Below are 12288 nucleotides of genomic sequence, written 5' to 3'. Positions count from 1 at the left end.
GAGTTCTAGCTGCCTCAGTCTCCCCAAATTCAAACTGTTTCTCTTCAACTCAGTGAGACTGCTTAGCTCAGTTTGGGTTCTCCCTTCCTGGTCTGTAGCCTGGAAACTACTTGGGGCAATAAGCTTGAGCAATCACATCATTTGTTTCCCTCCTCTCTGGTTTAATAGCCCTGTACTGCTTGTTGTGCAATAATTGAAAAATGTTGTTTCATATTTTTGTCCTGTTTTCTAGTTGTTTATGGCAGAAGGAAAAATTCTCATAGCAGTTAATCCTTCAAGGACAGAAACTGAAGCCTTGTCTTTTCTTATTACAGTTTGGCTTGACATTCTTTTAACTCACATCATAGTAATACTTGAAGATTTTGAATTAGTTGCAGGCGGCTATATTGCTCTCAAAGTGTGGTCTCAGGCCTGGAATCTGCATTTCAACAAGGCTCTCAAGGGAGTCTTGATGAAGTGGCATTAGGGAGGGAGTACTGAGCGTGGATGTAAGTCCTGGTGCTACCACTTACTAAGTGTATGTTTATGGACATGTACTCTGTGCCTGATGCTGTCATAGGTGTTTTCAGGTGGGTACTTCAGCCTTGTCATTCTCAGAACCACTCTGCCTACCAAAACTGGGTTACATACTCTGTGTGTCCTTATTTCCTACTTGATTGCAGTTTTCTGAAGGACAGAAACAGTGTCTTGAGGCACCACTTTATTCCCAGTGCCTAGCATATAGTAAGTGCTCAGTAAATATTTATTGATTAAGTTAATTGAGTAATGTTATTTTCATTATATTTCATTATACAGATGAGTAAGCTGTGGCTCAGGGAGGTCAAACAACTTGCAGAAGGTTACACAACCAATAAGTGCCTGATCTAGGAGTCTTTCTGACTCGAAAACCCATTCCTCTTCGCCTCACCACCCTGCCCTAGATGTATCTAATCTTCAAGAAAAAGGACTATCAAAAGTACCCACTTGGGTTTCTCCTTTTCCAACAATAATAGATCTGCAAAGAGGCATTTATAGTTATCGTTTGGGTTACAAGCAGGCTTCAGTTCTACTTTAGCCTCTGGAAAAACTGAGACGGAAGCACAAAAAAAAAATTGAATCAGTGATAGGGTAGTAACTCACCTAATATGCTTAACATGATATTAACAATTTTTGGTTATCCTCATTCATCAGCATTTTTAGTTTCAGGCAAGCTGTAATGTGGGGAAAGCGAAAGGTGAATGAGAAAAGTGACTATATTTTCTTTTTATTTTTTTAAAGTTTAAGAGAGACAGAGACGGTGTGAGTAGGGGAGAGGGAGAGAGAGAAGAAGCCTGACCCAGGGCTCACACTCACAAACTGTGAGATCATGACCTGAGCTGAAACCAAGAGTCAGATGCTTAACCAAATGAGCCACCCAGGTGCCCCTATTTTCTATCTTTTTATTACCCAGCCACCATCACCCCCCACCACACTCTTACATAGAGAAACCATTCTCTTACATATAGAGACCAAGTGCAGAACTTACAAAAAGCTGCTCTTAATAATAGTGACACTCAAGTCATTCATTCAGTAAGTACCAATTATGCACATACTATGTACTTGGCAGTACTAAAGGGAACAAAACAGAGAAGGTCCCTGCTGATGTGAAGCTTTTACTCTAGAGGGAAAAGATAAACAATAAATACATGACCCCACACACACACACACAAACATGCACACGCACACACACACACAAGAAAAAGGTCATTGCAAGTGCTAAACAAAGACTTAAAATGGGATAATGACTGGAGAATGATCAAATGTGGCTTCTTTAGAAGTGATCAGGGAAGGCCTCTGAAGATTAGCTGGGGCAGCGGTGAGGGTCATTCCAAGAAGTAAAAGATAGCACAAAAGGCAAAAACAAGAAATTGTGAGGGCAAGTGAAAATTTGAACCAACTGGAAGCCACCAGACCTTTCCTCATCAAGGCCACTATTAATAAAATGTTCATTATGAATAGAATATGTTGTTATTTTGAACACATTCTTGAATTAGATTAAGTGGTATGAATATAACATGGAAACAAGACATTCAGGAAATATTTAGAAACTTAGAGACCTTGTACACTAGTTTCTCCCACCAAAAACATGCTAAAAGTAGAAGACAGCTAGCTATGAGTTTGCCAAACAAAATGATGGGCTTTGTATTTAAGGGACTGAAACTGCCAGGAAAACAGATGGAAAGTGAAAAGGGGGAAGCCTGCTCTGTGTTGAGCACTATGTTAACAGTCTTTACACACTTTACTAATTTCTCACAAGACCTTGCAAAGTAGGTGGTATTAAGCACATTTTACAGAGTTGCAAATTAAAGCTCCATGAAGTTAAACATCTAGAAAATACAGACAGATTCAAATCCAGAGCCACCTATTTCCAAAACTGTGCACCACCCAGACAGGCCTTTCGTTTCTGAAATTGCCTTTCACACTGTATTTTTCTAAGACCTCCTTCCTCTCTTCTGCCATGGTGAGAAATTTTGAGCCAAAGCCAAATTTTAGCTCAGCCCCATTATTATTCTCCTGACTCAGTCAAGCAACTCTTTCCTATACAGTTAACTTTTCAGAACAGTTTTCCATGATGGGTCCTAGTGAACAGGAGGCTTATTAATGATGCATGTGCTTCCTGTGGAGACCTGTTGCAGGAGAAAAGGAGCATTTGGTTTTAATGCCAAACAACAAGTTGCTAGAGAGAACAAAGTGACCATTCGACTTAAACATTGTGTCTAAAATTGTCTACATTGCAGTCCGACTTCAGCTCAGGTCATGATCTCTGGGCTCATGAGTTCAAGCCCCACATCAGGCTCTGTGCTGACAGCTCAGAGCCTGGAGCCTGCTTCGTATTTTGGGTCTCCCTCCCTCTCTCTCTCTCTCTGCCCCTCTCCTGCTCATGCTGTCTCTCTCTGTCTCTCAAAAATAAACATTAAAAAAAAATTTTTTAATTGTCTACATTGCAGATAAATCCTTTTTTTTTTTTTGGTCATTTTTTTTAATGTTTACTTATTTTTGAGAGAGAGAGAGAGAGAGAGAGAGAGAGAGCAAGCGGGGGAGGGGCAGAGAGAGATGGAGACACAATCCGAAGCAGGCTCCAGGCTCTGAGCTGTCAGCACAGAGCCTGATGTGGCGCTCGAACCCATGAACCATGAGATCATGACCTGAGCCGAAGTCAGATGTTCAACAGGCTGAGCCATTCAGGTGCCCCGAATGAATCCTTTTTTTAAAAGAGTCTGAATACTGGGACTCCTGGGTGGCTAATTCGGTTAAGTGTCAGACTTCGGCTCAGGTCCTGATCTTGTGAGTTCAAGCCCTCCATCAGGCTTGCTGCTGTCAGGGCAGAGCCTACTTCGGATCCTCTGCCCCCCCTCTCTCTCACGCCCCGACTTGTGCTCTCTCAAAAAAATAAATAAAACGTTTTAAAAAATTTAACAATTCTGAATACCAAGAACCAGGACAAAATATGAAAATTCATGACTTCTGCCCATCCTTTTATGTCAGGAGAGTTTCATTATTTGAATCTCACATAATAGCTTGAGCTGCAAATAAAGAAAACCAATAATAATACATAGTCCTCAGCACTATTCATTCTGTTTTTGATCAAACGGCCCTTGATCCTTATGATTCTACACCTTTCAATCTACCCTAAAATAACATTTATCCGTTTCAAAGTCCCCAACCATAAATCAGCCATAATGGAATCTCTTCTTCTTGCTTTTTTTGCAAGGATATATGTTCCAACCTTCATGTCTAAAGTGTTTACCTGGCTTTTTCATAGCTGACTCAGTAGATTGGAACCTTTTAATGCAACCTGCATGGCATGCGGTCACCAAATCTATGTGAAGTCTTTATAATTTTTGTATGATTGATAGCATATTGCTCTTTACTGGTGAGGGAAACCATATCTATTTCCTGCTCGCTTCCTTTTGTAGATATTAAGTTACTTAATCCATTTACTTTCATGATTGGGACTTCAAAAGTAGAAATGTGAAGGAAAAGAGAAAAGCAACCAAGCTCAACCAGTCTGTACCTGATTCTTAGGCCTAGATCTTTTCCACTACATTATACTACCTCCTGGAATTATAAAATCTAATCTTCCTTTTCTGCACAGCAACCCAGATAGTGGGGAGAGATAAACGATTAATCCATCAATCAAATGCCCTGATTTTGGGAGAAAAAGAGCCCCTTTCTTAAGAGGAAAATATAGCACCACAATTTGCTTGTATATATAGCTTCCATAGCGCTATGGTTTCCCTAAGCTATTGTCCGTTCCCATCTTGTAGACCTTCATTCAACCCCTACTGATCCTGCACCAACTACTATTATCCTCTATTTTATTTTTTTATTTACTTTTAAGGTTTATTAATTTACTTTGAGAAAGAGACAGGGAGGGAGGGGCAGAAAGAGAGGGAGAGAGAGAATCCCAAGCAGGCTCTATGCTGACAGCACAGAGCCTGACACAGGACTAAATCTCATAAACCTGTGAGATCATGACCTGAGCCAAAATCAAGAGTTGGACACTTAACTGACTGAGCCACCCAGGCACCCCTGTTATCCTCTGTTTTAAATGCATTTATCTATCTGTATGTCAGAACTTTCCACCAAGCCTACCTCTTTCTATTTCTTATGCCATTTCTCTCCAAAACAATTTATATGAAAGAGTTTGTGAACTGTGGTGTTCTGTCGTTCTAGGTATTATTACTAAATACAACTCAAGACCTATAAAACCTTCCTCAGACTTGCTTTGCCTACTAACATTGCACCTCTAATCTAGGAAAGGCACGTGTGTCTCAAAACCTCAGAGATTCATAAAATGAATAAGAAATTAATGACTGCCTTAGGAAGTTTATAATCTGCTGGTTCCCAGCCCTACTCTCCCTGTCTACTTTCCTCATCTGCATTTACCATTTTTGCCATTTTTGAATGTTTTTAATTGTTCCTCTTGTCACTTCTGTTACTGATCATAAACTCCCCCAGGATCGTGTCTGTACATTATTACCTTTGGCCAAAAAATCTGGGCAGTGTCATTCTATGAATCAGAACCATGAACTTTGTTGGATAAGCTCTTTATCTCCGAAATCCATTTTTTTTACTGAAAAATGCAAATAACAACACCTACTGTATACAAAGTAATTGTTAGAAGTAAGTGAATAATAACTCTAATGTACAAAGTAGATAGTCAATAAATGGTTGCTACATCATGTCACTTGCTTGCTTTAAAAAAGAAGCCTTTAATAACACCTCTGTTGTCTTTCAAATTAAATGTACTGTCCCAGCTCACTATTGGATGCCCTCAAGGAAGACACCAACCTACTTTGTCAGCCTTCTCTCTTATGACTCCCTATATATTCTTTCACTCATCCCAAAAGTCCTACTCCCTGAATACACCCTCCTCTTTTCAACACGAGGGCAAACTGGTAGTAATTGTCATCTTTTGAATCCATTGTGTTTTAACAAAGTGTTTGATGGTTACATGTATTTTTGCTTAAAACCTGATTTTGTTTAATGTGTATTAATTTTCATGGTTAAAAGTATAAATCTAGAACCTCAGCTCCTTGTTTATTTTCAGACAGTGGCTCCACAGTCATCCAGCCGTGTGGCATTGGACATGTCATTTAATCCCTCACTATTCTTGCCTGTAAATGGAGATAATAACAGTTACCATCACAGAGCTATTGTGAGGATGCACAATAATTTGTGTAACTAACACAGTAAACTGTCAGTAAATATCAGCTGTTTTTATTCTGAGACTTTCTAGTTGTTTTCTTCTCATTCAACTCTGCAAGTTATTTTACAAATGCTGAGAAAGGTTAACTGGTTCTTTCAGAGTAACAACATAGCAAGTCATTAGAAAAGATGAGATTTGAAACCAGAGCTGTCTGACTCCAAAATCCCTAACTTCCCACCACACTGTGCACATTGTGTGAATCTCTCTACCTGAAAAATGTCCTTCCTTATATCTAACTGAAATAACTTTCCCAAGCCCGTCTTAGGTTCTGTCTCCTTCGTAAAGTCTTTTTGATCCCCATCCAAATGTGATGTCTTCCTCAAAATCCGCCCAGCAGTGTGTCGCTCATTCTTGGCTAGCACTGAGCAGCAGTGACTTATGTACTGAATCACGAGCTCTTTGACCAGGGTAGAGGTTTCCCCTGAAAGAGAGCATTTTGCACCAAGTCCACACCCTGTTTCCTCTGCAGCAGAGCACTTTGCACCAACAGATGTTTAATAAAGTCACTTGAGTTGAACAGACGATCGTTGAGGTCACAAATGGAAAATTCTGTCCAATTCAATCCAGGAGTCAGTTACTTAACTAACACGTCTCTATACCAGGTCTTGTAGTAGACACTGGGTTCAAAGAGATAAGCAAGGTAAAATCCCTGCCCTCAAGGAGTTTTACAATTTGATAAAAGTGCTTTGAAACCAGAAAGTGGTTTTTTTAATTGGAGGCATTATAATTAATCAGATGAAAACTCACTTAGTAATGCGAAGGAATTCTCATTTATTGTTCGTACAGATACAGTTGTCTCCTCCAGCTGCTGTACCAGTTTAGACTACATCGTCACCTACCTCTTCAAGCACATAGCAAAAGAGGGCAAGAAGCCACTTCGATGCAGAGAGGCGACCCAGGCCGGTCAGAGACTCTTACATTTTATGCAGCAAAATCCAGATGTCCTACAGCAGGTAACTGGTGGTCGGTCACCTGACTTAAGAAACAGTTTCCCAGAAGCCTAGACCCTGAATATCTCTTAGAACAAATGGTCCTTGCCAAGACCCTTTGCCAGTTACTCTCTAGGAGTATTTTCCCGCAAGGTAGGGTAGCACACTAGCTCACCCTCAAGAAATCTCTCTACGTCTTTTACCCCAGCGAAGCTAGAATGCAAAAAAAGGATAGCTCTTTCAGAGGCCTGAGAGCAATAAAAAGCGAAGCCAGAACTAGAAACAGTCAACCTCTGCTTTCTTTCCTGGAGCCTCTAAGTCTTCTAAAGTTTGCCTGTGAGTGCTCTGTATGTCAGGAAACGGCCACTTGCTGGGCTCCTAATCTGTGCCAGGCAACTTGGTGAGAACTTTCGGTTCATCATACTACAGTTGGTATCCTTCTTATTTAAGATAAGAAAAGTTCAGGTAGTTCATATTCCCAAGAGCATTTAAGTAAAAGGAATAAAGCCACAAGTTCTTTATTTTCAGATGTGTTTTCTGACTGGCTACTATGAGTTAGGTCCAAGTTTAATACTGTTTTTTGAAAACTCGCTTCTGCAAATCACAGTAACAGCATGCATAAAAATAAATGACACATGCCAGAAATACTTCAAAGAGAATGATGCCATTTTTCTATGGAGTTACCATCACTCTGATGTTCTCCCGTTCTACTGACTTTGGAAATGATGCTGTATACCGCTTCCACTTGTTTCATTTTGCCAAATTATCTTCATAATAGTTTGTGGTTTGCAAATGTAAACACTTTAACAAGGTTACTAGCCTTGTTAAACAAGGCACGTACCACCAACGGAAAGCGTCACTCTGAGTGAAGAAATGATGAACATAGAATGGGCTGGCCATGGAAGAGGTTTTCTTCCTGGCTGTCATTTTTTTTACTAATATGCAAATTAAGTTATATAAACTTACTTTTGGTGATGTCTCAGTAACCTGTTATTTTCCTTGTGGGGAGGTGTGTAATTAAGATTTTGTGTAACTAAACAAAGTGCTGTATGCCTGTAAATATTTGGTTATGATCCTGGAATTGTTACATGTTGGTGATATAGTAAAGAGAAGAGGAAGGTAGCACACGTAGTGAGGACTTTCTGTGTACAAGATGCAAGAGCCACTGAGATTCATAAGACATAATTTCTTTCCTTAAAAAGTTTCTGTCACGTGGGACAGAGATGATGGGTTAGTTACTAGGTAACAAATTATATGAATAATCAAATTATATGGATAATTTGATTAATATAGTGGTGACAGAGATTGACACACGAGGAGAGGACTTTCAGAGAACTCTTCTCATTTACACCCCCACAACAACCCTGAAATGTAGATATCGTCATCCCCATTTTACAGATGAACAAATTGAGATGCAGAGAGATCAACTGGAAAGTGGAATTGAAACAAGGTTCGTCTGGGTCGAAAGCCTTATCACTTATACCATTGATTCTCAAGGGCCTAGTGGTGGAGATAAGATCTCATGTTCATCAGGAATGCCATTACAAGATATACATTTTTTTAAATTAACTTATTTATTTTGAGAGAGAGAGTGTCTTCGTGCACATGCAACCAAGGGAGGGGCAGAAAGAGAGGGGGAGAGAGAGAATCCTCAGCAGGCTCCACACCATCAGTGCAGAGCCCAGTGTGGGGCTCCAATCACCCACCACGCGATCATGACCGGAGCCGAAACCAGGAGTCAGACACTTAACCAACTGAGCTACACACACACACACACACACACACACACACACACACACACACACACGAGGTGCCCCTCAAAATATACTTTCTATCAAGAATGTACCTCTCCTACCCCCTTCCCCACCTCCCCAGCTGCAGTAACCTGTGGTACTGTTGGGGGTGTCCTGGCCCTCCAGTGTTTTGCAAGGAGAAGGTTGAGAACCACAGACTGAGAGCATGCCGCCAGTGGAGAAAATAAATACCCATGAATTGGCCAGGAATCAGACCCAGCCCCCCACCCCACCGTGGCAAATGACAAGTCCACCACCAAATCCCTCCTGCCAGCACTGAGCCTGATCACAATATTGTCTCATAAACTTTGGCAGAAACTTTTAAGTTGGCAGAAAATTTTACCAAAATCAATAGGCTGTGATTCCGGACAAATACCATCAGACTGTGCAGAGCAAGTGATGTGGTTGTACAGGACACCATCAAGTTTGTCTTTACTCAGAATTACCATGCATTTGTTGGTTTAAGTAATTTCTGTGTGTTAATAATACTTGGTAATCCTTTATTTTATAGCATGTGACTAAGTAGTGATATATCTTTATTAACAGCAGAATACATTCTATTTATTTGGAATGCAGGCTTTCAGATAGCATTTTAAATATTAATGACTGGTCTCTGGTAGTCAGCATAAATATGATTTGCATTAGCACTAGGTTATATCATCTTGAGTGCCTCTGATGTCAACTATTGGGTATAGTAATATCTGACATCACCTCCTTAGGTCACTGACAACTTTGACCTCTATTCTTATGCACAATTTCTGTCGTCTCAAAAGCTCTTTTGAATTGATTTGAAATTTTGACTCTGCCCTTTATGAGGCAGTAAAATTGATAATTATTCAGATGGGAACTGAGCACTGAGTGAAAAATCAATTCTACCCGCTCTCTGCTGCGTATAAAATTACTTCTGAGTCGGCTGGACTGAACGGATGGCCGGAGTAAAAGCAGCAGGCAGGAGTAGTGGGAAGAATTAGCCGGACAGAGCTAATAGCCTGAAGGGATGGACTTGGAAAAGAGGGAGTGGGCCAGTTGGGGGTTATTATGAGCAAGGATGGGTCCCATTGATCATCTGTTTACATCAGCTTTCCAAGACCTTATAAATCAGCCCTGAAGAGCAGCAGAACTCGAGATTTCAGCATCTTACCAGAGGGACTTTGTATTAGATTATTCTCATTTTCACACTCAGATGAAAAGTGAGCCATTGATTATTCATTGGTTGCCCATTAAATGCTGTTTTTATAGATGATTTGCCTATCACTGAAGGTAATGAACAAGGTGGCTGCTTTATAACTCGAGGTTTCAGTTTTCAAGGCATCTGTGTCGGTTAAGTAATGCCTAACCCTATTAAAAGGAATGGGTTACAAATTGCTTAACAGTGCTGAAAAACTAGACCCTAATGACTAATTGTGCTTGGAGTTTAGAGAGGGCTTGTCAGCTCTTTAAACTAAACTGATGCAATGATACTGCAATTATTTACCAGTTTGAACTGTTTTCCCCCCAACCTGGATGTATATTGCTGGAAGCATAACTGCATGATGAGTGTCCATTCCAAATTGTAAAAGTTATCTCCTCAAGCTTCCATAGCAAATGAAGCAGGAACCCACATAAATGGTTTTCCAATATCCTCAGAGACCTTTCGATTTGTGCCTACCAGCCTAGGAAGCACATTGTAAATGCCTTGCACCTGGAAATGTGCTTATCATGATCTGTTATGTGACTGTAGAGCCTCAGTGTCCTTATTTTTTAATTTAAAAAAAAATTTAATGTTTATTTACATTTTCTGAGAGAGACACACAGAGCATGAGTGGGGAAGGGGCAGAGTAAGGGAGACACAGAATCTGAAGCAGGCTCCAGGCTCTGAGCTGTCCGCACTAGAGCTTGAAGCGGGGCTCGAAATCACAAACTGCGAGCTCATGACCAGAGTGGAAGTCAGATGCTTAACCGACTGAGCCATCCAGGTATATTACTATTATATACTATTATATTACTATAATATCACTAAATGCAGCCTGCCTTGGTTTCTTTATAAAACAACAAGGATATATGAACCAATGACGTTTCTAGTGTATAAGAGGAATACTATTTTCATATGAAGAATTTTTCTATGATTGTTAACTGATTCACAGAAAGTTAGAATTTGAAGATTATTTTAAAAGAGTTCTCATTTTACATATGGAATCTGAGGAATAGGGAAGTTGTTATGCCTCTTGTGAGATGGTACATGGTTCAGGAGCTGATAGTTTTAGTATCTATTATTTGAAAAAAATTTTTTAATGTTTTATTAATTTTTGAGAGAGAGACAAAGACAGACCTTGAGTGGGGGAGGGGCAGAGAGAGAGAGAGAGGTAGACACAGAATCAGAAGCAGGCTCCAGGCTCTGCACTGTCAGCACAGAACCCAACACAGGGGTCAAACCCACGAATCGTGAGATCATGACCTGAGCCGAAGTTGGACGTTTAACTGACTGAGCCACCCAGGCGCCCCAAAAAATTTTAATTTTTTATCTTAGAGTGAGAGAGAGTGAGAGAGGAGCAGAGAGAGAGGGAGAGAGAGAATCTTAGGCAGGCTCCACACTGAGAGCAGAGCCCCGATGCAGGGCTCGATTTCACCATCATGAGATCATGACTTGAGCTGAAATAAAAAGCCTGACACTTAACTGAGTCACCCAGGCACCCTCTCAATGTTTTTAAAAATATTCTCCAAATAAGCTATTGTCCATAATCTGTAAACAAATCTAAATTTGCTAGCATTAAATTTAGTCCACTTGAGGATCCACTGTAATTAAGTGAATCTATTTCAAATAAGATTACTGTCTTTCCAGCATTCCTTGGACTTAACAACTGAGGGAACCCCAGTTCACATTATTAAGGAAAAAACTCCCCATGTATTTTTATGCCATTAACACAATAAACTACGGGCACCTGGGTGGTTCAGTTGGTTGAACGTCCAACACTTGATTTTGGCCCAGGTCATGATCCCAGGTTGGAGGGATTAAGCCCCACCCACGTTGGGCTCTGCTCTAAGCATGGAGCCTGCATGGGATTCTTTCTCTCTCCTTCTGCCTCTCCCCAGTGTGCATATACGCACTCTCTCTCTTTCAAATAAAAAAATAAAAATAAAAAAGAAAGAAAATTTTAAGGACAAGTCAATAGTAACAGTGATTAGGCACAGATCTGCTACAATATTTGGAAGATTAAATTTGTGTGTGAAATGTTTTTAGTGTTATCTCTGGGCGTGTTAAGTGTTTGCATACGTAAGCCGAAGATCAGCACTCGTTCAGTTATATCACAGAGTGAAAGATTTGCCCAGATCACCAAATGCAGGAGCGTGTTTTGTAGAATTAGAGGGCAGTTCAGAAATGTGACTGATTCTTTTTCAAATTACAAGACTAGGACACTGATGATGAGTGCTTCTCTACATCAGAATTTCAGTTAAAACTAATTGTTCTAGAAAGAGTAGCACCTTCCACAGAAGTAGAACAAGAACTATGTGGCTATGTGGTTGTCAGCATCGCTGATTAGATCATTCAGCTAACTCATTAACAGGGTATTTTTAACAATTATATTCTGTAAAATCTAAATACATTGAAAGGAACAATTAGAACATTTAGATTTGAATTTATTTCACCCTTATCTATGTAACTATTTGGCACAAGTCAGCTATAATAAAAACCCAAAAAGAGTTCTAATTATGATTTTATCTCTCTTCTTCTCCTGCACACACCCCCCCTCCCCTCCGCACACACACACACCCCGACCGCAACCTGGCATTTAACTACAAATTGTGAAGAGCTGTCAGGAGCTATAAGAATCATACTTCAGTAGGGATGTACGCTGAA

At 40.2% G+C, this 12288-nt stretch overlaps 1 protein-coding gene across 2 annotated transcripts in view; it reads left to right on the top strand.

Annotated features, from left to right (window-relative positions):
• The window catches only part of RANBP17 (RAN binding protein 17), a 333558-nt gene that overhangs the window by 297454 nt on the left and 23816 nt on the right, over window positions 1-12288 (top strand). For both annotated transcript variants that reach the window (XM_042946863.1, XM_042946871.1), the window contains one exon: window positions 6518-6684. In XM_042946863.1, the coding sequence (XP_042802797.1) occupies window positions 6518-6684 (167 nt within the window). The remainder of the gene's footprint in view (window positions 1-6517; window positions 6685-12288) is intronic.

Source organism: Panthera leo, chromosome A1 (genome assembly GCF_018350215.1).
Source record: "Panthera leo isolate Ple1 chromosome A1, P.leo_Ple1_pat1.1, whole genome shotgun sequence".
Classification (NCBI taxonomy): domain Eukaryota; kingdom Metazoa; phylum Chordata; class Mammalia; order Carnivora; family Felidae; genus Panthera; species Panthera leo.
This window is presented reverse-complemented; position numbering and strand designations above follow the sequence as displayed.